General features: G+C 42.4%; 1 protein-coding gene across 1 annotated transcript in view; it reads left to right on the top strand.

Moving 5' to 3' along the window:
* Positions 1 to 26,228, top strand: part of LOC129823874 (calsyntenin-2-like) — a 269,116-nt gene that overhangs the window by 106,675 nt on the left and 136,213 nt on the right. The window contains exon 2 of the mRNA XM_055882930.1: positions 11,009 to 11,131. Within this exon, the coding sequence (XP_055738905.1) occupies positions 11,009 to 11,131 (123 nt within the window). The remainder of the gene's footprint in view (positions 1 to 11,008; positions 11,132 to 26,228) is intronic.

The following is a 26,228-nucleotide window of genomic DNA, read 5'->3' as shown; positions in this document are numbered from 1 at the left end:
CTAACAGTTCACCTTTATAGAGGGGAACGTTACAGTGACAACACACTGGGCAAAAACTGGTTGAATCAACGTTGTTTCCACATCATCTCATTGACACAAAAAAATCTATGGGATGACGTTGAATCAACGTGGAAAACTGATTGGATTTGCAAAAAGTCATTAACGTAAGGGAATTTAGTCTTTTTTACATACAACTTTTATCCTAAATCCAATGGCACGGTGAAATGTTTTGTTGATTTCATGTTGAATTCACCTTAATTGACAACTCAACCAAATGTAAATAAATACTATACATTGTGCCCAGTGTGAACTGACCAGCTATCTGTTCAATAGGAGGGTTCCTAACATGGATGCCTTACTTTTCAGATATTCCAGGAAATGCATCCTCTGTTGGGGACACTTTTGCCACCAACAATATCCCAAACTGTTGACACATCCTAGCTCAAACAATCCTCCTGACTCACCAAACATGCTGTGGTATTTTCTTTAGTCTCAACATGGATCTCAGATAGCTGTTACTGCCCAGGTCTTGGTGCACTCTCTCTCTGGTGGTTAGAGTGGAGCCGTGGCCATTCACACCAACAGATAGGAGGTCAATCAGTATGAGTCTTGTGCCGTCACTCTCCTCCTCCACTCTCCCCAGGGAGGAGGCAGGGACTATATTGGAGGCAGGGACTGTTAAAGTCCAGCCTGGCCCTCATGCTATATTCCAGACACACGGTCCCTGTATACCACAGTTTCCATGTATATTACAGTGTCCTCATCTATTCAAATCAAATGTTATTTGTCACATGCTTCGTAAACAACAGGTGTGAGACTAAAAGTGAAATGCTGTCTTTCAGGTCCTTTTCCAACAATGAGTTGACGATAGAGAGTTAAAGATAAAGATAAAGATACAAAATAAAATGGAAATAGTGACACAAGGAATAAATACACTGGGAATAACTAATAACAATAAGGAGTAAAAGTTACATGGCTCTATATACAGGGAGTACCAAGTCGGTACCAAGTCGATGTGCAGGGGTACAAGGTAATTGAGGTAGCTATGTACATATAGGTAGAGGTTAAGTGACTGGGCGTATGTGGTGTGTGTGAATGTGCTTGTGAGTGTGTGTGGTGTGTGTGTGGCGTCAGTATGCAGGTGTGCGCGTACAATGTGTGTGTCGGCGTATGTAGTGTGTGTGTGTGTGTGTGTGTGTGTGTGTGTGTGTGTGTGTGTGTGTGTGTGTGTGTGTGTGTGTGTGTGTCAGTGTTCGTATATGTGAGTTTGTGGGTAGAATCCAGTGTGTGCGCAGAGACTCAGTGCAAGAGAGATAGTAAAAAAAATGTAGCCATTTGATTAGCTATTCAGCAGTCTTGTTTATCAGTCTTATGGCCTGGGGGTAGAAGCTGTTCAGGGTCCTGTTGGTTCTAGACTTGGTGAACTGGTACTGCTTGCTGTTGCTGTTGCTTTGCCTTCCTCTGACACTGCCTGGTATAGAGGTCCTGCATGGCAGGTGGCTCGGCCCCAGTGATCTACTGGGCCATACGCACTACCCTCTGTAGCGCTTTACAGTCGGGTACCTCGCATTTGCCATACCAAGCGGTGATGCAGCCAGTCAAGATGCTCTCAATGGTGCAGCTGTAGGTCTTTTTGTGGATCTGAGGGGCCCATGCCAAATTTTTTCAGCCTCTTGAGGGGGAAGAGGCGCTGACGTGCCCTCTTCACAATTGTGTGTGGACCATGTTAATTTCTTAGTGATGTGGACACCGAGGACCTTGAAGCTCTCGACACACTCCACTACAGCCTCATTCATGTGGATGGGGGCGTGCCCGTCCCTCTGTTTTCTGTAGTCCACGATCAGTGTTATCATATACCACAGTGTTCTCTTATACCAGTGTTCTCATATACCATAGTGTTCTCATATACCACGGTGTTCTCATATACCACAGTGTTCTCATATACCACAGTGTTCTCATATACCACAGTGTTCTCATATACCACAGTGTTCTCATATACCACAGTGTTCTCATATACCACAGTGTTCTCATATACCATAGTGTTCTCATATACCACGGTGTTCTCATATACCACAGTGTTCTCATATACCACAGTGTTCTCATATACCACAGTGTTCTCATATACCACAGTGTTCTCATATACCACAGTGTTCCCATATACCAGTGTTCTCATATACCACCGTGTCATCATATACCAGTGTTCTCATATACCACAGTGTTCTCATATACCACAGTGTTCTCATATACCACAGTGTTCTCATATACCACAGTGTTCTCATATACCAGTGTTCTCATATACCACAGTGTTTTCATATACCACCGTGTCATCATATACCACAGTGTTCTCATATACCACAGTGTCATCATATACCAGTGTTCTCATATATCAGAGTGTTCTCATATACCACAGTGTTATCATATACCACAGTGTTCTCACAGGGTTCTCATATACCACAGTGTTCTCATATACCACAGTGTTCTCATATACCAGTGTTCTCATATACCACAGTGTTCTCATATACCACAGTGTTCTCACAGGGTTCTCATATACCAGAATGTTCTCATATACCACAATGTTCTCTATATATCACTGTGTTCTCATATACCACAGTGTTCTCATATACCACAGTGTTCTCATATACCACATTGTTCTCACAGAGTTCTCATATACCACAGTGTCCTCACAGTGTCCTCTTAAACCACAGTGCCATCATATACCACAGGGTCCTCATATGACACCTGCTCTAAGACAAAATGGAGACACATTATTTGATTTAGCAGGCAGCAAAAAACATCTTGTGTCTTTCAGTACAATATCTACATTGTAGATAGCCACCCTCACATTGTTATAACCTGAATATGGCAAGTAAATTCATTCAGAATCTCCTGTAGCTAATTGTCTTTGCAGTAGGTTTGTATGACTCATTGTTGATAAAGACCAGAGTTGATGGCCTCTTTAATGAGTGTTTAGGAACAACACTGGTCAACATCGTCATGTCCCTGTAGATATGTTGAGCGCTGAACTAAAGATTGGGAAGCATCTTTACTGGGCTTAATGTATCTGAAAATGACCCCCAGGCTCCTGCCAACTCACTCAGTTTTGCTTAATGTGCAAGTATTGGTTTCTTGAGTCAATATGCGTAATCACTCTTTTCCTATTAGTCATTTAGTAAATGTTTTGCTTGACTGTTTCTCTGAGTCGATATTCACTGTGCTAAAGAACTGAGCAAGTGAGTCGGTCCCTAATACTCTTGTTGGAAATAGGGTTGGACGCCAGTCTGATTGGGTTAGCTTTAGCTCAACGGCAGCTAAAAGGAGGATAGTCCATTTGGTCATGGGGATTACGTTCTGTACTATGTGATTTACTGGTTGATCCTGCACTAGATTTGGGGGTGGTATAGTTGGGGGTGGTATAGCTGGGGGTGGTACTTTCCAGGGTACTTTGCCTTGTACACCAAATGCATCTGGTAAAAGTCACACTGACCTGTACTTGGCAATGGTTCTTATGAGCATCACTGTTTAAAAAGTGTTTCCACATTTTGTCTTATCATGTGATTCTGCTAGAGTCACACTTTATGACAGTTCTAGTCCTGCAGCACAAAACTCAAGTATTTCTGACAGGTTCTGACTAGGGGCTTTACTGTATATGGGGGTTTTGATGCCCATTGGCGATCAAACCCTTTGGCGATCAGACATCATATCCCATTTAGCTCACAACATATGCAGAAATGTGTGACGTCACTTAGCGTAGCGAGGTAGCTCATGTGTCACATCCTAATGGGGTCTGCTACTCTCTAGTCGCAAATAACACCTGTTTTCCCTTAGCTCTTGACATTGTGAATGTACCCTTTAGCACCCCGAGGCGAACAGCTTAACCGACAGTACCATAATCCCTGTTCCCTTATGCATATCACTGTGCAATGTGTTGCGTTCAAGAGCACATCATTCCCAGTGGTTGAAAGTGAGATCAAGTGTAGGAGTCATTTCGCTACAGCCCAGAATGATGCATCCCAGCCGTTACACTGGAATCAGTAGCTGTGAGAAACCAACGATTTAAATGCCATTACCCATAGGCTCAGAGTTAACGTTGTCCCTTCACAGCAGACTGTGGGAATCCATTGATATCTTTGTATTAAGTCTTAATTACAGATCCAGTTTCATACCCTGGAAACGTTTGTTTTGTTGATCATTTTTGCACAAAGTTTAAATAGTATGCAAAAATATAATTAAACGGTGTGAGGAAATATAATTAGACAAACCAATTATCCCAAAACAAATCCTCTCTGTTTCTTTCTGTTTGTTTCCATCTCTCTCACTACCCTTTACCCTCTCCCTCACTCCTCCCCGTCCCTCTCTCTGTCTCCCCTTCACACTGCTGCTACGTGTCCTGATCACTCCCAGGTAGCCAGGTTACGATGCCCAACGTTACAGCAGGGTGTCTTCTGGTCATAGGTTAGTGTCGGCATCATTCCGAGGGAATGCTCTAAAATGTTCCATCCATCTCGCCGATTCTGTGTCGTGGGTCTCAATGTTTAATTACCAGCCAGAATGCTGACTGGGACTTTCATTACACGAGGGCACAGTGAGGTCACGGTGCAGATTTGCACACGCTCAGGTCCCTTCGCCAATGCTCAACCAGGTTTCATTAGAGACGGTTCAAATGTGGATTTATTTATTCTGCTGGATAAATAATTTAGTCTCGAAAAACAAGATACTATTCCCAGCTGAATGCTGTGTTTCTGTATATTGACTCTTGCACAGCTCTCTCTCTCTCTCTCTCTCTCTCTCTCTCTCTCTCTCTCTCTCTCTCTCTCTCTCTCTCTCTCTCTCTCTCTCTCTCTCTCTCCTCTCCTCTCTCTCTCTCTCTCTCTCTCTCTCTCTCTCTCCTCTCTCTCTCTCTCTCTCTCTCTCCTCTCTCTCTCTCTCTCTCTCTCTCTCTCTCTCTCTCTCTCTCTCTCTCTCTCTCTCTCTCTCTCTCTCTCTCTCTCTCTCTCTCTCTCTCTCTCTCTCTCTCTCTCTCTCTCTGAATTGTTTTCTGAGTATTTGTGAACCCTTTCATATTCTCTTCTTCAGTTTGTATTGTTTCCCCTTTATCTTGACTTACTATCAGTGGTACTTCTAATCAGACAATGATAATTGTGGGAAAGCAAACATAAATGTTGTAGATGTATGATATTGACATTCACTGACATTTTATATTCAGCCTGTGCCAGAGATTGCATATATACGGCATGTTACACTAAGTGAATTAGCTCCCATCACAGTGCACTATAATGCAGCATTATGACCGCAGATGTCCCCATGGGTAATGGCTGAGGCATTACAGACAGAGAGAGCATATTGCACTCATAGACACTTCTAACCTTATTAAAGCTAGAAAAACATATCTAACCCACATAAGTGGCTGTTTATTGCATCCAGACAGGAACTAATGGAAAGCTACCAGGCCCATCCCTGCTTCAGCCTTTTTTCTGGACCAGAATGTGTCCAGTTTTATGGTTCATGATGGTGGCCATTTTGCAAATGATCAATTTTTACTGCAGGGATGTTTACTCAGCGTATGGGGCTGCTGGAGAGTTAGCACGCTAACATCCAATATGGGAGGGGATAAACATAAGAGGTTCAGCTCCAAATTGAGCGCCCCAGTGTGCATGTACACTGTACATGACCGCCTGTGCACTTACATGTGTGAGCGTGTTTCCCCTGTGTGTGTACACCCTGTTTGTGTGTGTCTCTGAACTGAAAAGTGAGGAAAGCTTTTAATTTACTCTGTCAGAGTAATTGTGTGGTGGGTTTCAAGGAAGTAATTAAATTGCAGTGGATGGGCAGCACTAATTTAAAAGTGATCTCCTGACCTGTTTCACCGGACGCGCTACTTTGTCTTGGACCTGCAGTTTTCGACTCTCTCTCTCTCTCTCGCTCTCTCTCGCTCTCTCTCGCTCTCGCGCTCTCTCGCGCTCTCTCTCGCTGTCTCTCGCTGTCTCTCGCTGTCTCTCGCTGTCTCTCGCTGTCTCTCGCTGTCTCTCGCTGTCTCTCGCTGTCTCTGTCTCTGGCTGTCTCTGTCTCTGTCTCTCTCTGTCTCTGTCTCTCTCTGTCTCTGTCTCTGTCTCTCTCTGTCTCTGTCTCTCTCTGAAGTTCTGAATTCTCGGCTATGAAAAGCCAACTGACATTTACTCCTGAGCTGTTATACTGTTGCACCCTCTATAACCACTGTGGTTATTATCTGACTCTGCTGGTCATCTATGAATGTTTAAACGTCTTCAAGAACAATCTGGCCTAAATGGCTGACTCTTATAATCTCCACCGGCACAGCCAGAAGAGGACTGGCCATCCCTCGGAGCCTGGTTCCTCTATAGGTTTCTTCTTAAGTTCCTGTCTTTCTAGGAGTTTTACCTAGCTACTGTATTTGTATTTATTAAGGATCCCCATTAGTTCCTGCCAAGGCAGCAGCTACTCTTCCTGGGGTTTATTATGGATCCCCATCAGTTCCTGCCAAGGCAGCAGCTACTCATCCTGGAATCCAGCGAAATTAAGGCAGTTATACAATTTTAAAACATTACAATCCATTCATAACAGATTTCACAACATATTAAGTTTCTTTGTTGTTGTTTTTTCCCCCACCTTTATTTAAGCAGGCAGGCTAGTTGAGAACAAGTTCTCATTTACAACTGCGACCTGGCCAAGATAAAGCAGAGAGAGTTACACATGGAATAAGTTACACATGGAATAAACAAACGTACAGTCAATAATACAGTAGAAAAAGTCTAAATGCAGTGTGTGCCAACATACACCTTTTTCAAGTGTGTATGTTGCTTTACTCAAAGCCAGTGGCATGTCGTTAGTAAAGATTGAAAAAAGTAAGGGGCCTAGACGGCTGCCCTGGGGAATTCCTGTTCTACCTGGATTTTGATGGAGTAGCTTCCATTAAAGAACACCCTCTGTGTTCTGTTAGACAGGTAACTCTTTATCCACAATAACACATACGTTTTTCCAGCAACAGACTACGATCGATAATGTCAAAAGCCACACTGAAGTCTAGCAAAACAAACCCCACAATCTTTTTATCATCAATTTCTCTCAGCCAAACATCAGTAATTTGTGTACGTGCTGTTCTTGTTGAATGTCCTTCCCTATAAGCGTGCTGAAAGTCTGTTGTCAATTTGTTTACTGTAAAATAGCATTGTATCTGTTCAAACACAATTTTTCCCCAAAGTTTACTAAGGGTTGGTAACAGGCTGATTGGTTGGCTATTTGAGCCAGTAAAGGGGGCTTTACTATTCGTAGGTAGGGGAATAACTTTTGCTTCCCTCCAGGCTTGAGGACACACACTTTCTAGTAGGCTTAAATTGAAGATATGGCAAATAGGAGTGACAATATTATCCGCTATTATCCTGAGTAATTCTCCATCCAGTTGTCAGATGCCGGTGGCTTGTCATTGTTGATAATAAAAAAACATTTTCCCCCGCTTCCACACTTACTTTATGGAATTCAAAATTACTATGCTTGTCTTTCATAACTTGGTTAGATATACTTGGGTGTGTAGTGTCAGCGTTTGTTGCTGGCATGTCATGCCTAAGTTTGCTAATCTTGCCAATGAAAACAAATAAGTAGTTGGCAATATCAGTGAGTATTGTGATAAATGAACCATGTGATTCAATGAATGATGGAGCAGAGTTTGCCTTTAGCTCATTATTTCAACTAGGCAAGTCAGTTAAGAACAAATTCTTATTTACAATGACAGCTTACCAGGGAGTTAACTGCCTTGTTCAGGGACAGAATGACAGATTTTCACCTTGTCAGCTTGGGGTTTGAGTGCCAGGGGTTTGAGGGCCAGTGGTTTGAGGGCTTGTCAGCTTGGGGCCAGTAACCTTTCAGTTACTGGCCCAACGCTCTAACCACTAGGCTACCCGCTACCCCAAAAGGTGCACCAAAGCTTTTTACTATCGTTCTTTGTGTAATTTCTATTTGTTTCATAGTATAGTTTCTTCTGCTTTTTATTCAGTTTAGTCACATGATAAGTACAAATAAGGGTTAAGAAAAAATATCAGAAACTTTGAACATGCCACGGAGCCCCATTAAATTCATTATTAAAAAATTGAAAGAATATGGCACCACAACAAACCTGCCAAGAGAGGATTGCCCAGCAAACTTCACAGACCAGCCAAGAGAGGGCATTAATCAGAGAGGCAACAAAAATACCAAAGATAATCCTGAAGGACCTGCAAAGCTCCAAAGCAGAGACTGGAGTATCTGTCCATAGGACCACTTTAAGCTGTACACTCCACAGAGCTGGGCTTTACGGAAGAGTGGCCAGAAAAAAGTAATTGCTTAAAGAAAAAAATAAGCAAATACTTTTGGTGTTCGCCAAAAGGCATTTGCGAGACTCCCGAAACATATGGAAGAAGCTTCTCTGGTCAGATGAGACAAACATTTTGCGTTTTGGCCGTCAAGGAAAACACTATGTCTTGCGCAAACCCAACACCTCCCATCACCCGGAGAACACCATCCCCACAGTGAAGCATGGGGGTGGCAGCATCATGCTATGGGGATGTTTTTCATTGACAGGGACTGGGAAACTGGTCAGAATTGAAGGAATGATGGATGGCGCTAAATACAAGGAAATTCTTGAGGGAGACCTGTTTCTGTCTTCCGGAGATTTTAGACTGGGACGGAGGTTCACCTTCCAGCACTACAATGACCCTTAAGCATACTGCTAAAAAAACACTTGGGTGGTTTAAGGGGAAACATTTAAAGGTCTTGGAATGGCCTCATCAAAGCCCAGACCTCAATCCATTCGAGAATCTGTGGTATGACTTAAAGATTGCTGTACACCAGCGGAACCCATCCAACTTGAAGGAGCAAGAGCAGTTTTGCCTTGAAGAATGGGCAAAAATCCCAGTGGCTAGATGTGGCAAGCTTATAGAGACATACCCCAAGACACTTGCAGCTGGAATTGCTGCTAAAGGTGGCTCTACAAAGTATTGACTTTGGGGGGGGGGGGTGAATAGCTATGCACGCTCAAATGTTCAGTTTTTTTGTCTTATTTCTTGTTTGTTTCACAATAAAAAATAATTTGCATCTTCAAAATGGTAGGCATGTTGTGTAAATCAAATTATACAAACCCCCCCAAAATCCATTTTAATTCCTGGTTGTAAGGCAACAAAATAGGAAAAATGCCAAGGGGGGTGAATACTTTCGCAAGCCACTATATGTGACCAACCGGCTCGATTCGGTCTTACTTAGCAAAATTTGAAATTGTGTTTTTTACATTGGATAAAAGTAGAGACTCAGAGCTAGAAAATGGTATATCATACACTACAGTTGAGGAACAATGGGAAAGTAATTGTGCTTTGAAAGTTGATAAACTTGTAACCTCACTTTTGAGAAAATGGGCTTTGAATGTTTTGGTTCACACACTGGAGAGCTCTTCTTTGTCTACACCCATTCGGCATCGTTCACACCCTCTTAAGCTATAGCCCCGCCCGTAAACTCAGAGCATTGTCAGATTGTCCATACATCAATTCAGAGCGTTTCACGTTCAGAGTGCACACTGGATGCTCTGGCCGAGGAGTAGGGTTAATCCAAGCTTTCTTTCCTAACAACAGCAGTCAAGCACCCAAGCTAACAGGCTAACATTGGCTAGCTTGCTAGCTACTGCCAGACACGAAATGGTTGAACAGCTCACTCTGACCATTTTACTCATCCTAGCAGAGCGGGTTAGGCTCTTTTATGTTATCCAGAGCTTTGGTGACTGCAACTGTGCTGCTGGCAACAATTTAATTACGGAGACGAGAGTGCTCTGAAATCGAAGTAGATAGCCAGAGCAAATTTACCAGCTATGTCTATCAACAGTTGTTGCATTGACATCATGAACATTCTATTGAAATGGTTACTTGCATAGTGGAGGCTTTTGTTAAGACATGTAGCTAGCTAGCTAAATAATTAACCATTATCCCAACTCATGACGTTACTAACATGCATGAATCTGCAGGTAGATAACTAACCAAGTTCAATGTTAGCTAGCTAACATTAGGCTATAACTTGCAAAGCAAATGGCTCTGAGATACTAATAATATTACTACACAGATCATACACGTAACGTTAGCTAGCGTGCCAACCAGCTAACGTTAGCTAGCTAGCTAACAGTACACTTTAACTTGAAATGAAAACAACTTTTCTTACCCCTATACATGGATGAACATTTCTCTCTATCTATCACGGATGCCATGGTTGCCCTTAGTTTGAAGATGTAATCCGGAGACAGGTGTTTTCTTCATCTCCTTAGCTATCTAATTCCACTGATTTCAAAACTCAGTCTCTCAGCATGTCCAGCCAACTCATTATCTCAGCCAATCATGGCTACAAGAAGGTTTCTGTCTTTTTCTGTGGCTTAACCAACTAGGCACATAATTTAACAATTTTATTCGTATTTACAAATGGCATACATGTTTGTTATTAAGTCACATGAAAGTTCACATGTTCCAGAAGGCATTTCTGCCCAAAAATGCATTTTGATTTAAAAAAAAGTTTACATTCAAATGGCTCTCCTGTGAAATAGTGACGCGCGACATATGCCAAGTTTCCTGAAACGAGTCACATATTTGCAAACTAAAATGAAAAAGTCATACTACGTGAGCTTTGCCTGTGGGCAATTTAGGTTGTACTTTAGTCTGTGTGCATTGATCAAGGGCTTTTGTACCTGTGAGGCAAACAAAAGCAATGTCACCGGGACCCAAAATTTGATAAATGAGTTTGTTTCACAGGGATACTGGTTGGGACAGCGATATCATATGCCTCAGGATGTTAGAGAGAGAAATAGAACAGTCTATGCATATTAGCATGGTTATTGATAGTACTGCTTAGCTTTTCTTTTTACGGCCATGTAAACCTCACAAAGTTGAGAACTGTGCAAGAGAAAATCGACTAACAAATTCTCTCTCTCGCTCTCGCTCTCTCGCTCTCTCTCTCTCTCTCTCTCTCTCTCTCTCTCTCTCTCTCTTCTCCCCAGTGAACAAGCACAAGCCGTGGATCGAGACGTCGTACCATGGGGTGATCACGGAGAACATGGACACTGTTCTCCTGGACCCTCCCTTAGTGGCCCTGGATAAGGATGCCCCTGTCCCCTACGCAGGTAGAGAGACCACTTTCCTGTTTCCCCATCCTAAACATCCTTCAAAGAACCCAATGCTATGGGCTCATGGTGCTTCACTGACATGCTGCACAATACTAGCTGTTGATTTGGGACTGTGGTTGATTGGCATAACTGGTTTGACCTCTATGAGTGTCAACCTACCCAGAATGCACTCATACTCTTTCCTCACTTTGAGATTATTTAGTATTTATTAAGATCTCCACTAGCTGGCAGCTACTCTTCCAGGGTTCCAAACAGGAATAAAACAATTACATCAAAACAACAGCCTACATCATAAAACAATACACCCTACAAGATATTATAACATTATGAATCTATTATTACAAATGTACAATACTACAGCATTACAATGTGGCAGAGAGGTACATCTAAGCAGCCTGTCTGTGTCTGAAAGGAAGTGTGTATTTATAGCTACAGTTCTTCACAAGGCATCTTTATCCACAACCATCCGCACTTCTTTGGTCTGACTGGCCAAAGAAAGAAAAAGAGTCATAACCTGAGCTGCTGGAGAGGAGAGAAACTTCTTGAGCTACCATTACATATTGATCCCATTGAGCAGTTGTACTAGTCCCCTTTACATGACATGGAAATGCCTTGGAAGTCTTCCATGCTGCTTGAATGTCATGTTATTATTTCATAAAAAGTGATACACTTGACGCAGAAGTTGCCCTTGTCCACTGATCTAGAATCATCTTACCCTATCCCTTATCCTTACCTTAACCATTAGGGGGATGAAAAGTATCTGACCCTGCATCAGCAGGACAGGGGGCATCCTAGATTTGTGGTAAAGGGCAACTTCTACTTTAAGTGTATTTCAGGGCATACAGTGTACCACAGGAGGCTGGTGAGGGGAGGACGACTCATAATAATGTCTGGAATAGAGTGAATGGAGTGGTAACAAACACATGGAAACACATCCCGTTTCAATCAATCAATCAAGTTTATTTTATATAGCCCTTCGTACATCAGCTAATATCTCGAAGTGCTGTACAGAAACCCAGCCCAAAACCCCAAACAGCAAGCAATGCGGGTGTAGAAGGACACTGGCTAGGAAAAACTCCCTAGAAAGGCCAAAACCTAGGATGAAACCTAGAGAGGAACCAGGCTATGAGGGGTGGCCAGTCCTCTTCTGGCTGTGCCGGGTGGAGATTATAACAGAACATGGCCAAGATGTTCAAAATGTTCATAAATGACCAGCATGGTCAAATAATAATCAGGAATAAATGTCAGTTGGCTTTTCATAGCGATCATTAAGAGTTAAAAACAGCAGGTCTGGGACAGGTAGGGGTTCCATAACTGCAGGAAGAACAGTTTCAACCATTACAATGAACCGGTCCCCCCAAATAAGGCGCCATCAGCCACCTGTGCAGTGTACAGTATTTACATGGCATTTGTAGGCTGTATAATCTTAAATCTGTGGTTACTTTTGCCCACTTCCATAAATACATAACATGTTATGATAGTCCTGCTTTATGTAAGGGGACTCGTTGAGTGCAGAGCACTGGCTTTTGCTTGAAAGTAAATTCCAGCGTCACACAGGTAGGTGACAGTGACAGGCGACTTGTAAATAGACAGTGATTTTTGGCTCCCGGGCAAACGAGGAGACTTTGCGGCAGGTACCGCTTTAAACCTCATTAAATGAAAATAACTCCAATTAATCTCCACTGAGAGCTGTGGAAAACTGATGTTTGGTGCCATTTTTCTACGCTTTTGGTTTATTTTTATCCATTGCAATGGTTTGAATAATACAGTACGTAGGTAGTTTTCATGTTGAAATCCAAGATGGCAACGCAGTTGGTCGAGTATATCTGTTTTTGTCTTATCCCTTGTAAATAGCCAGTCTTTTTCATATATATCTTAATCTCACTTTCTATCTACGAACTAAATATACTTTCCTGCAACCCGCCTCACCCAATGGGGTACGGATCTGCTATTTTTTTCCTTATAACTGGAACTTCCATCAGGAGCTAGCCAGCTAACTAGCTACTAGTCTTTGTTAGCCATGGCTAGCGGTCATCGCCTTTTGTTCCCCCCGGCATCAGCCAGTCTTAGCTCGGACAACACCTGCCAGCCGTGCACAGCGCAATATCAACTCAGAGCATATCGAACTGCTTCTCTCTACCTATATCCCCGGATTCCTGCTGCTCTGGATCATTACTCCGGATCAGCGCAGCTAGCTAGCTGAAAACGAGTGGTTACTGTTAGCTAACGCCTCTGTCCCGAAGCAAGCACCAGCTAGCCTTGAGCTAGGCCCATATACCAGATAATTCCAGGGCTACAATACCTCCTTTGCCAATTGGCCTGAACCCTTTATTGTCGACACGGAGCCCCGCCGATCCATCATGACTGGACTGCCGACGTGATCGCCCGATATGGTCTCAACAGGCTATTCTGTTACGATATCGCCGCAGAACCATCTACTAGCCCCGGCCCGCTAGCTTTTCTGAACGCTGTGTCCCCTGCTTGACCGCAGTAGGGACTACCAATCAGCACCCTGACTTACCTATTGCTGCTATTTTGACCCTATGATCAATCGGCTACACAGCTGATGCCCCCTGGACTGTTTCAATAACATGGTACCTCATTTTGTTTACCTGTCAGCCCCAGCCTCGAACTCAGGTCCTGTATGTACCTAACTGACCCGCTCTGCCCATTCATCGCCATTTCCTCATTGTTGTCTTAGCTCTCCTGATCAACACCTGTGATTGCTTTATGACTCTCTCTAATGTAAATATGCCTTGTCTACTGCTGTCCTGGAGAATTTTTTTGTATTGCTTTTAAATCTTTAAAATTATTTTTTAAATCTTATTAACACTTTGTTCTAGCTAGCTATTTGTGTATGTAGCTATCAAGTAAACACAATGATATATTAACTTGTTGACCTAACTCTAGAATGCCTACTTCAAGTGTTTTAGTACTAGTCTGTAATCTCAGGACTAGTATTTCACTGTAGAGCACTCAGTCCCGCTCAAAATGCCTTAGATAGCTCTTTCGTCCCACCCCACACACATATGGAGACCTCACCTATGTTAATTGATGCCTCCAGAGACGAAACCTCTCTCATCATCACGCAACGCATAGGTTTACCTACACTGTACTCACATCCTACCATTCCCTTGTCTGTACATTATGCCTTGAATCTATTCTACCACGCCCAGAAATCGGATCCTTTTATTCTCTGTCCCCATCGCACTAGACGACCAGTTCTTATAGCCTTTAGCCGTACCCTTATCCTTCTCGTCCTCTGTTCCTCTGGTGATGTAGAGATTTACCCAGGCTCTGTAGACCCCAGTTCCACTCCTATTCCCCAGGCACTATCATTTGTTGACTTCTGTAACCGTAAAAGCCTTGGTTTCATGCATGTTAACATCAGAAGCCTCCTCCCTAAGTTTGCTTTATTCACTGCTTTAGCACACTCCGCCAACCCTGATGTCCTAGCCATGTCTGAATCCTGGCTTAGGAAGACCACCAAAAATTCTGACATTTCCATCCCCAACTACAACATTTTCCGCAAAGATAAAACTACCAAAGAGGGTGGAGTTGCAATCTACTGCAGAGACAGACTGCAGAGTTCTGTCATGCTATCCAGGTCTGTGCCCAAACAGTTTGATCTTCTACTTTAAAATATCCACCTTTCCAGAAATAAGTCTCTCACTCTTGCCGCATATTACAGCCCCCCCCCTCAGCCCCCAGCTGTGCCCTGGACACTATATATGAATTAATTGCCCCCATTTATCTTCAGAGTTTGTACTATTAGGTGACCTAAACTGGGATATTCTTAACACCCCGGACGTCCTATAACCTAAGCTAGATGACCTCAATCTCACACAAATTATCATGGAACCTACCAGGTACAACACCAAATCCGTAAACACGGGCACCCTCATAGATATCATCCTGACCAACCTGCCCTCTAAATACACCTCTGCTGTCTTCAACCAGGATCTCAGCGATCACTGCCTCATTGCCTGCGTCCGTAAGGGGTCTGCGGTCAAATGACCACCCCTCATCACTGTCAAACGCTCCCTAAAACACTTCAGCGAGCAGGCCTTTCTAATCAACCTGGCCCGGGTATCCTGGAAGGATATTGATCTCATTCCGTCAGTAGAGGATGCCTGGTTATTCTTTAAAAGTGCTTTCCTCGCCGTCTTAAATAAGCATGCACCACTCAAAAAATGTAGAACCAGGAACAGATACAGCCCTTGGTTCACTCCAGACCTGACTGCCCTTGACCAGCACAAAAACATCCTGTGGCGTACTGCATTAGCATCAAATAGCCCCCGCGATATGCAACTTTCAGGGAAGTTAGGAACCAATATACACAGGCAGTTAGGAAAGCAAAGGCTAGATTTTTCAAACAAAAATGTGCATCCTGTAGCTCAGGGCAAGGAGATTGAGGTTGTAACCTCATATAAATATTTTGGAATTTTAATTGATGACGGCCTATCTTTTAAATTGCATATTCAACAACTTACAAAACAATTGTAGCTAAAATTGGGATGTTATTTTAGGAATAAGGCCTGTTTTTCTTTTGAAGCCAAAAGGAGGCTAGTATTAGCTACATTCATGACTTTACTATACTATGGGGATATTTTATATTAGAATGTTTCCGCTCAGTGTTTGAGATCAATTGACACTCTTTACCATGGCACTTAGATTTATTTTAAACTGCAAAACCCTTACACACCACTGCACTTTGTATACCAGGGTTGGCTGGCCTTCTCTAGCCACTCGTAGGCTCAGTCATTGGTATACTTTTATTTACAAAGCCATTTTGGGTTTGCTACCTTTTTATTTGGGCATTTTTATTGTTCATAAATGTGGTGGGTACACTCTTCATTCGCTGGACTTTATCCTGCTAACTGTTTCAAATGTTTGGTACAAGGGCTTTTATGTACTCTGCGCCAACGTCTTGGAACGCCTTACAAAATACTTTTAAACTGGAAGAACTTGTCCCGATTGGTATTTTTAAATCACTGATGAATGATCTTGAGACTGATTCCCTGACCTGTCAATGTTTTTAATTTGCTGTTTTTGATTTTGTTATACTCTTGTGAATTCTATGGTTTTTACTTGATTACTTGTAGTTTATTATGTTGTTTGTCTGTAATTTTTGTAATGACTTGGTGCTGCCTATCTTGGCCAGGACGCTCTTGAAAAAGAGATTTTAAATCTCAATGAGCCCTTCCTGGTTAAATAAAGGTTAAATAAATACAACATTTAAAAAGTTCTGGGACACTATAAAGTCCATGGAGAATAAGAGCACCTCCTCCCAGTTGCCCACTGCAATGAGACTAGGAAACACTGTCACCACCGATAAATCTATGATAATTGAGAATTTCAATAAGCATTTTTCTACGGCTGGTCATGCTTTCCACCTGGCTACCCCTACCCCGGTCAACAGCTCTGCACCCCACACAGCAACTTGCCCAAGCCTCCCTCATTTCTCCTTCACCCAAATCCAGATAGCTGATGTTCTGAAAGAGCTGCGAAATCTGGACCCGTACAAATCAGCTGGGCTAGACAATCGGGACCCTCTCTTTCTAAAATTATCCACCGCCATTGTTGCAACCCCTATTACGAGCCTGTTCAACCTCTCTTTCGTATCGTCTGAGATCCCCAAAGATTGGAAAGCTGCCGCGGTCATCCCCCTCTTCAAAGGGGGACTCTAGACCCAAACTGTTAGAGACCTATATCTATCCTACCCTGCCTTTCTAAGGTCTTTGAAAGCCAAGTTAAAACTTCTCACGAGTCACCATCCCGGATCCAGGAGCACCCTCATCAGTAAAAAAGCTGACTAGCATAGCGCCACAAGTAAATACTAGCATCTAAATATCATGAAATCACAAGTCCAAGACACCAGATGAAAGATACACATCTTGTGAATCCAGCCATCATTTCTGATTTTTAAAATGTTTTACAGGTAAGACACAATATGTATTTCTATTAGCTAACCACGATAGCAAAAGAGCCAACTTTTTTTTCCCACCATTTTTTTACTGCATAGGTAAGGTATCTATCACAAATTCGACCAGATAAAGATATACATAATCACTAACCAAGAAACAACTTCATCAGATGACAGTCTGATAACATATTTATTGTATAGCATTTGTTTTGTTCGAAAAATGTGCATATTTCAGGTATAAATCATAGTTTTACATTGCAGCCATGCTAACAACTCACCAAAGCAACTAGAATGACTACAGAGAGCAATGACTACAGAATTACCTAAATACCTTATCATAAAACATTTATGAAAAATACACAGTGTACAGCAAATGAAAGACAAAGATCTTGTGAATCCAGACAATATTTCAGATTTTGTAAGTGTTTTACAGCGAAAACACAATATAGCATTATATTAGCTTACTACAATAGCCAACCACACAACAGCATTGAATCAAGCCAACAGTAGTGAAAACGAATAAACCAGCAAAAGATATTACTTTTTCACTAACCTTCTCAAACTTCTTCAGATGACAGTTCTATAACATCATATTACACAATACATATATGGTTTGTTCGAAAATGTGCACATTTAGCGGCACAAATCGTGGTTATACAATATGAATAGTAGCCAAACAACAAACAAAATGTCGGGAGAAATCTTGGGAGAGGCACCTAATCTAATCAATAACTAATCATAAACGTGACTAAAAAATACAGGTTGGACAGCAAATGAAAGATACATTAGTTCTTAATGCAACCGCTGTGTTAGATTTTTAAAATTAACGCTACTACGACATACAGCGTGCGTTAAAGCGAGACCGCACCGAAATGAATGGCGGAATAATACTTCACCTTTTTCAACAGAACAACGAATTAACATCATAAATAGTTCTTACTATTTGATGAGCTTCCATCAGAATCTTGTGCAAGTTGTCCTTTGTCCAGAATCATCGTTGCTCGGTTGCAGATTGTCGTCTTCAACTTAGGAATTAGCAGCAAACATTAGCTATGTGGCCCAGACGTGTCCAACTATTCATAACGCAGCACTAAGAAAATTCCGAAAATCGCAATATACTGATATAAACTGATATAACTCGGTTTAAAATAACAACATTATGATGTCTTTAACACCTATATCGAATAAAATCAGAGCCGGATATATCTAAGGCCTATAACGGGAGCTTTCCAGAACGCAATCCTGAGGTCTGTCTTGCGTCATGGCGAATGTTGAAAAGACTGCACCCCACGTTCCAAGACCATTTATATGGCCTCAGATCTGCCTAGCAACTCCATTCCAATTCTCACTATTTGCTGACATCTAGGGGAAGGCGTATGCAGTGCATCTCGACCAATAGAAGACATGCAAATTAATAAACTGACCCCAGAACAGCCTGCTTGATTTCAGATTTCTCACTTCCTCACAGGAAGTTTGCTCCAACTTGAGTTCTGTTTTACTCACATATATAATTCAAACGGTTTTAGAAACTAGAGAGTGTTTTCTATCCAATAGTAATAATAATATGCATATTGTACGAGCAAGAATTGAGTATGAGGCAGATTAATTTGGGAACGAATTTTTACAAAGTGAAAACAGCACCCCCCTATTGAGAAAAGGTTCAAACAGATCATCGACCATTTAGAATCCAACCATACCTTCTCCGCTATGCAGTCTGGTTTCCGAGCCGGTCATGGGTGCACCTCAGCCACGCTCAAGGTCCTAACGATATCATAACTGCCATCGATAAAAGACATTACTGTGCAGGCATATTCATCGACCTGGCCAAGGCTTTCGACTGTCAATCACCGCCTTCTTATCAACATACTCAACAGCCTTGGTTTCTCAAAGGACTGCCTCACCTGGTTCACCAACTACTTCTCAGAAGAGTTCAGTGTGTCAAATCGGAGGGCCTGTTGTCCAGACCTCTGGCAGTCTCTATGGCTGTGCCACAGGGCTCAATTCTCGGGCAGACTCTTTTCTCTGTATACATCAATGATGTTGCTCTTGCTGCTGGTGATTCTCTGATCCAACTCTACGCAGACGACACCATTCTGTATACTTCTGGCCCTTCTTTGGACACTGGGTTAACTAACCTCCAGACAAGCTTTGATCCCATACAACTCTCCTTCCGTGGCCTCCAACTGCTCTTAAATGCAAGTAAAACTAAATGCATGCTCTTCAACCGATCGATGCCCGCACCTGCCGCCCATCAAACATCTCTACTCTGGACGGTTCTGACTTAGAATACGTGGACAACTATAAATACCTATGTGTCTGGTTAGACTGTAAACTCTCCTTCCAGACTCACATTAAGCATCTCCAATCCAAAATTAAATCTAGATTCGGATTCCTATTTCGCAACAAAGCATCCTTCACTCTTGCTGCCAAACATACCCTCGTAAAACTGACTATCCTACCGATCCTTGACTTTGGCGCTGTCATTTACAAAATAGCATCCAACTCTTTACTCAGCAAATTGGATGAAGTCTATCACAGTGCCATCCGTTTTGTCACCAAAGCCAATATACTACCCACCACTGCGACCTGTATGCTCTCGTTGGCTGGCCCTCGCTTCATATTCGTCGACCAAACCCGCTGGCTCCAGTTCATCTATAAGTCTTTGCTAGGTAAAGCCCCGCCTTATCTCAGCTCACTGGTCACCATAGCAGTACCCACCTGTAGCACGCGCTCCAGCGGGTATATTTCACTGATCATCCCCTAAAGCCAATTCTTCCTTTGGCCACCTTTCCTTCCAGTTCTCTACTGCCAATTGCTGGAACGAATTCCAAAAATCACTGAAGCTGGAGACTCATATCTCCCTCACTAACTTTAAGCATCAGCTGTCAGAGCAGCTTATAGATCATTGCACCTTTACATAGCACATCCGTAAATAGCCCACCCAACTACCTCATCCCCATATTGTTATCTATTCATTTTTTTGCTCCTTTGCACCCCAGTCTCTCTACTTGCACATTCATCTTCTGTACATCTATCACTCCAGTGTGTAATTGTTATATTGTAATTATTTCGCCACTATGGCCTATTTATTGCCTTACCTCCCTTATCCTACCTCATTTGCACACACTGTATAGAGACTTTTCTATTGTGTTATTGACTGTACGTTTGTTTATTCCATGTGTAACTCTATGTTGTTGTTTGTGTCGCACTGCTTTGCTTTATCTTGGCCAGGTCGCAGTTGTAAATGAGAACTTGTTCTCAACTGGTCTACCTGGTTAAATAAAGGTTCAATAAAACATACATCCATGACCTTTGTTGGATTTTTTTCCTGGACCCAGATTAAGTCTACTACTGCTTAAATGCTTTCTGTTACAGTATTCTGGTCTGAGACACTGGCCCTTAAAAAGCTTAGCCAAAGTTGTAAATTACATGTCCATGACACCAATGTTTTCTCAGAAACCCTTAGGCACTTTATATCCTGACTTCGAGTATCTTAACTAATAGGGCAGAGCTGGTTTCAGAACACATTCCAACTCCTAGCAACCAACCCAGAGACCAAGCCAGTGAAATTCAAATAGTTAAGCAATGAGAGCGTAGACAAAAGACCCAACGGTTTGTGAATATTTCTCTCGGTGATTAACAATCCGCTATGTGACTCCAGAAGGTCAGTGTTGGTAAAATATCACCAGTGAGGGAAAGTGGTGTTGTGCTCTTTTTGGTGACTGGTGATATTTCTCCCAGGCTTTTCCGCGAAGCCTAGCTAATGAATGAAACTCATCAAACGGCTACCAAGGAGATTTTAAAAAACGCCTTCAGAAAAAGCACTCTGTCCTAATCTATCTTTCTCGGTTATTCTCTCTCGCTCCTCAATTCTCCCTGTCTCACTCTTGCCCTTTCCATCTCAGTTTGCCTAGTGATCTCAGGGTGGCAGGTAGCCTAGTGGTTAAGAGTGTAGGGATGGTAACTGAAAGGTTAGGGGTTTGAATCTCTGAGCTGATGAGGAGAAAAATCTGTCTGTGCCCTTGAGCAAGGCACTTAACCCTAATTGCTCCTGTAAGTCTCTCTGGATAAGAGTGTCTGTTAAATAACTCATATGTTAAAAAAAAGGTATATATCCTTAGCATTTTTCTCATTCCCTCTCTCTCTCTCTAGCCATGTCATGCTCTAGGCCAGGGGTGTCAAAGTCAAATGGACGGAGGGCCAAATAAAAAATTTAGCTACAAGCCGAGGGCCGGACTGTTCGAATGTTCATTGAAAAATTTTTAAATGACGCATATAGTCTAGTGAACCTAATTGAACCTACTGAAAACCTAACAAATATATTCCAATATGATCAGATAAATAAAGCAATATTTTCTTATGGCTCTGTCAGTAATCTTTAATTTTCAACAGACACAAAAGACAAATTTCCTTTATATAAAAATCCCCATAACATGAACATTAAATGAAAGAAACCGGTATTCAAGGCACCATCAGTAGCCTATATTTTCTATTTTAGCAAAAGTGGGCTAAATTTACTTCAAAGAAAAAAACAATAATAGCAATTTTCTATCATCCACTCAACTGAAATATTTTTAAAATATAATTGGATTGAAATACAATAAAATAAAGTGCAAAAATCTATTAATCAAAAACAACACTTTGTTTAAGGAGAAGTAACATGCAGTGAAAACAAATATTAAACTTTAACTTTTAAACTTGAACTGAGTAAAAACTCTAAATATGTGATTGCACAGTAATGTTCACTTGTTTGAGGTTGAGGGTGATACTTGGTGGTGTCCCATCTTTTCCACAAGTTCATCAATGTTCGGGGTAAGGCTCTGAGCTGAGGAAATCCTCAGAATTGAGTGGAGGTGTTCAGCAGTAAGTCGACTTCTGTGTGATGTTTTGTTCAGGTTCATCAAAGAAAACAGTTGTTCACACAGGTATGTGCTGCCAAACATAGACAACGTTTGAGCAGCCTGGATGCGCAGCTGGGGCATTGTGTCGGGGAGGAAACGGGCGAACTCCGCAGCACCCACTGCCGCATATTTTGCCCTCAGTGCATCATTGCATTGGAGGTCAATCAACTCCATTTGGAGGTTTGGTGGTGAGCTTTCCACGTCAACAGCAAATGGGTTACCGAGCAGTTCCAACCTGCTTTTTTGTGCTTCAAAGTCAGCAAATCGGCGTCGAAAGTCAGCGGCAAGCATACCTATTTTATCAGCCAACTGTGCGCTCGGGAACGCACTGGTAGAGAGCTTCTCTTTCATGGTCTGGCAGCTGGGAAAGTGGCTCAAATTTTCTTTCCGCATCTGCGTCTCCCACAGAGTCAGTTTGGTTTTAAATGCCTTCACTGTACTGTACATATCAGAGATGACATGATCCCGACCCTGCAGCTGCAAGTTCATTGCATTCAGATGACTCGTAATGTCACACAGAAAAGCCATTTCACACAGAAACATTTCGTCTCGGAGTTGTGTTGTGTCTTTCCCTTTGCTGTCCAAGAACAGACAAATCTCCTCACGAAGCTCGAAACATCTTTGAAGCACCTTTCCCTGGCTTAGCCATCGCACCTCTGTGTGATAAGGCAAATCACCATGCTCCGTTTCTAACTCCGTCAGAAATGCCTTGAACTGGCGGTGATTCAAACCTTTGGCTCTGATAAAGTTAACTGTGCGCGTGATGATGCTCATTACATGCTCCATTTTCAAGGCTTTACCGCACAACGCTTCCTGGTGTATGATACAATGATAAGCTGTCAGCTCACCTGTCGCGTTTTCCTCTTGCATCTTTTCCCGTATCTTCGCCACCAGTCCGCTCCTGTGTCCACACATCGCAGGTGCTCCGTCGGTTGTCAAACCCACGAGTTTTTCCCAAGGCAGCTCCATCTCATTTACACATCTTGACACCTCTTCATACAAATCATGCCCCGTAGTTGTGCCATGCATAGGACGTAAAGCCAAAAACTCCTCTGTCACGCTTAGGCTGGAGTCCACTCCGCGGATGAAAATTGACAACTGGGCAATGTCAGAAATGTCGGTGCTCTCATCCACAGCCAAGGAATATGCAATGAAATCTTTTCCCTTTTTCACAAGCTGCTCTTTTAGATTGATGGACAACTGGTCTACTCTCTCGGCAATGGTGTTTCTGCTCAGACTCACATTTAAAAAGAGTTGCCTTTTTTCTGGGCAAACTTCGTCACAAACTTTAATCATGCAGTTTTTGATGAAATCCCCCTCCGTAAATGGCCGGGCTGATTTAGCGATCTCTTCTGCCAAAATAAAACTGGCCTTGACAGCAGCCTGGCCTTGTGATTTGGCTTTTTTGAACAGAGCCTGTCGAGATTTGAGGCCTCGTTTTAATTCCTCTGCCTTTTGTAGCCTTTGTTCCATGTCCATATTCTTGTTTTTGTCCGCGTGTTTCGTTTCATAATGTCGTCTCAGATTATACTCTTTCAGTACCGCCACACTTTCTCCACACAGAAGACACACAGGTTTTCCAGCTACCTCCGTGAACATATACTCCGACTCCCACCTTGTTTGAAACCCCCGGTTCTCAGTGTCCACCTTCCGTTTTGCCATTTTTGATGGGTATCTGAAAGTTAATTTTACTGTGATGCTGACGACTGCTGTGCCAATAAATATTGAAATGAAGCAGCCTACTGCTCGGTGCGTCACCGTTGCATTGTGGGAAATGTAGTATTGGTGCGTGTAAAAGATCTGCGGGCTGCCGGCTTGCTGCGGTCTGCGGGCCGGTTCTAATAATAAATCAAGATCATCCCAGGGGCCGTAAAAAACCTTCTCGCGGGCCGGATGTGGCCCGCGGGCCTTGACTCTGACATATGTGCTCTAGGCCTATTGGCTAGCCTCTATATCTTCTTCTTCTCTCTCTCCCTCTCTCTCTTATTATTGTTCTTTCTCTCTCTCTCATTGTCTTCCTTCTTTTCTCTCATTTCCCCTTTCTCTCTCTCCTCTTTCCTTCTCTCTTTTTCCCATTCCCCCAGTTTCTCTCTCCATACCAGGCATGCTCTCCTTTCTTTCTTTCTTGCTTTCTTGCTTTCTTGCTTGCTTTCTTTCTTTCTTTTCTTTCTTTTTCTTACCCCTCCTTGGAAAAGAGCACACAGTGCCACCCACAGAACCGAAGCAGATCAACCACCAAAAGCATTTCCATCGCCCACACCTTCATTTGCATTATAAATAGATATTAAAATATACATATAGAAAACTCTTGCATATCTTAGTTTCCACAATTAACTAATAATATGCGCAATAATGCGAAGGATTGTTACCTATAACCAAGATTGCCATTACAAAAATTACATTTTTGTCAAGCAATATTTATTTTAGCAAACAATTATTATGATTCATCCTATATTGTCCCTAAAATCATTACCCCATAGCAACAGATGTGGGATACATACAAATACACATACTCATACACAGTCGACCTCTTTCTCCCACAAACAACAACAAGCTCAGATGTTCAACAGTTGTTCCATCCCCGGGCCCAACTCAAGAAAGGACTTAATATGCGAATGCATCTACATTTGCCGCTGTTTGAGAAGACATGCAAAATGAACCATTGTCAAGTCCTAGGTGATGGAGATCAGAACACCCACACGCTGGTCCCTGGTTCTGACCATTTTACCAAGCATCTCTGTACAGTCAGATCTTTGATTATTTTGTGCCACCAGGGCCACAATAATGTGCCCTCTCTCTGATTGTCTGAGTGTGACCCCCTCCCCATGGGTTACTGCAGGTAGTGTTGCCAGCACTGCCACTACCTGGGTGGGGGCACCCCACCGGAATCCCCACCGGCTAGGTACAAGGTCGTCAAGGTTCACATCAGCAGCTTTCAGAATTTCCTTTCCATGTATATTATGCTCACCAATCAGGGGGCTTTGGCTTTGTAGGACCAACCCTGCCAGAATCTTGAGGGGGCGGTGCTGCTATAGTAGGTCTCTGACCACATTCATCTTTCTGTTTTGGCTGTGTATAGGCTACTTACAGTACAGTAGGTCCATAAAACAAAGGTTCTTCTCCTTAGTGTGTGGGTCTCTCAGATGGGTGTCTAGGGTATAGGGCTGGGGACCGTTCCATCATGATAGGACAAAAAATAAATAAACTATATTTATAATTTATTTTAAAATGTATATCCCATATCTGGACAAAGCTCTCCCTCATAACCCTTGCTCACAGGCACACATGGGCTCTGGGATTTACAACCATTTACCTTTTTCACTCACTTAACTCCACGCACAAAAACACACCCCACCTTCCATCACAATATCACAATACCTCTCTCTCTCTCTCTCTCTCTCTCTCTCTCTCTCTCTCTCTCTCTCTCTCTCTCTCTCTCTCTCTCTCTCTCTCTCTCTCTCTCTCTCTCTCTCTCTCTCTCTCTCTCTCTCTCTCTCTCTCTCTCTCTCTCTCTCTCTCAATTCAATTCAATTCAATTCAATTGACTTTAATGACATGGTAGGTTCGTTATTACTTACATTGTCAAAGTATACATATCGAAAAATAAAAATCAAATATATATGTATATATATACAAAATATATATATATTTATATATAAATAAATGGTGGGACCAACAGCAATAATAACAGTAGTAGTGGACATGGGATTACCATTAACAACAACAACAATATTAATCAGAACAACAATAAATTAAAGCAACAGTAGTAGACCAGTGTCAATATGACTTGAGAAGACATATGACCTGGTATGAAAGACAAAACAAAACTAAGCTAAATGGGAAATATTATCAATATTACTTTGCATTTTTCACTGGCTGTCCCTCAGGTTGTGGCAGGAGGACACATATTTGGCTGCCAAAACTGCACATTTTGGCTTTTCACCCAATAAATATTTGATTTTTTCTTCATCTTTTATAGTTTCAAATTCTTTGTATTGAGTTATAATTTTGGGAAAGAAATATGCTCTTAGGTCTGAGTATTTGTCACAGTGTAGTAGGAAATGCACCTCTGTCTCTACCTCTCCTCTGGAGCAGAGTGAGCACAGCCTGTCCTCTCTGGGCAGCCAGGTTTGTCTGTGACGACCGGTCTCTATAGCCAGACGGTGCTCACTGAGTCTGTACCTAGTCAATGTTTTCCTCAGTTTTCTATCAGTCACAGTGGTCAGATAGTCTGCCACCATGTACTGTCTGTTTAGAGCCAAATAGC

The sequence above is a fragment of the Salvelinus fontinalis genome, chromosome 26, assembly GCF_029448725.1.
Source record: "Salvelinus fontinalis isolate EN_2023a chromosome 26, ASM2944872v1, whole genome shotgun sequence".
NCBI classification, from domain to species: Eukaryota; Metazoa; Chordata; class Actinopteri; order Salmoniformes; family Salmonidae; genus Salvelinus; species Salvelinus fontinalis.
This window is presented reverse-complemented; position numbering and strand designations above follow the sequence as displayed.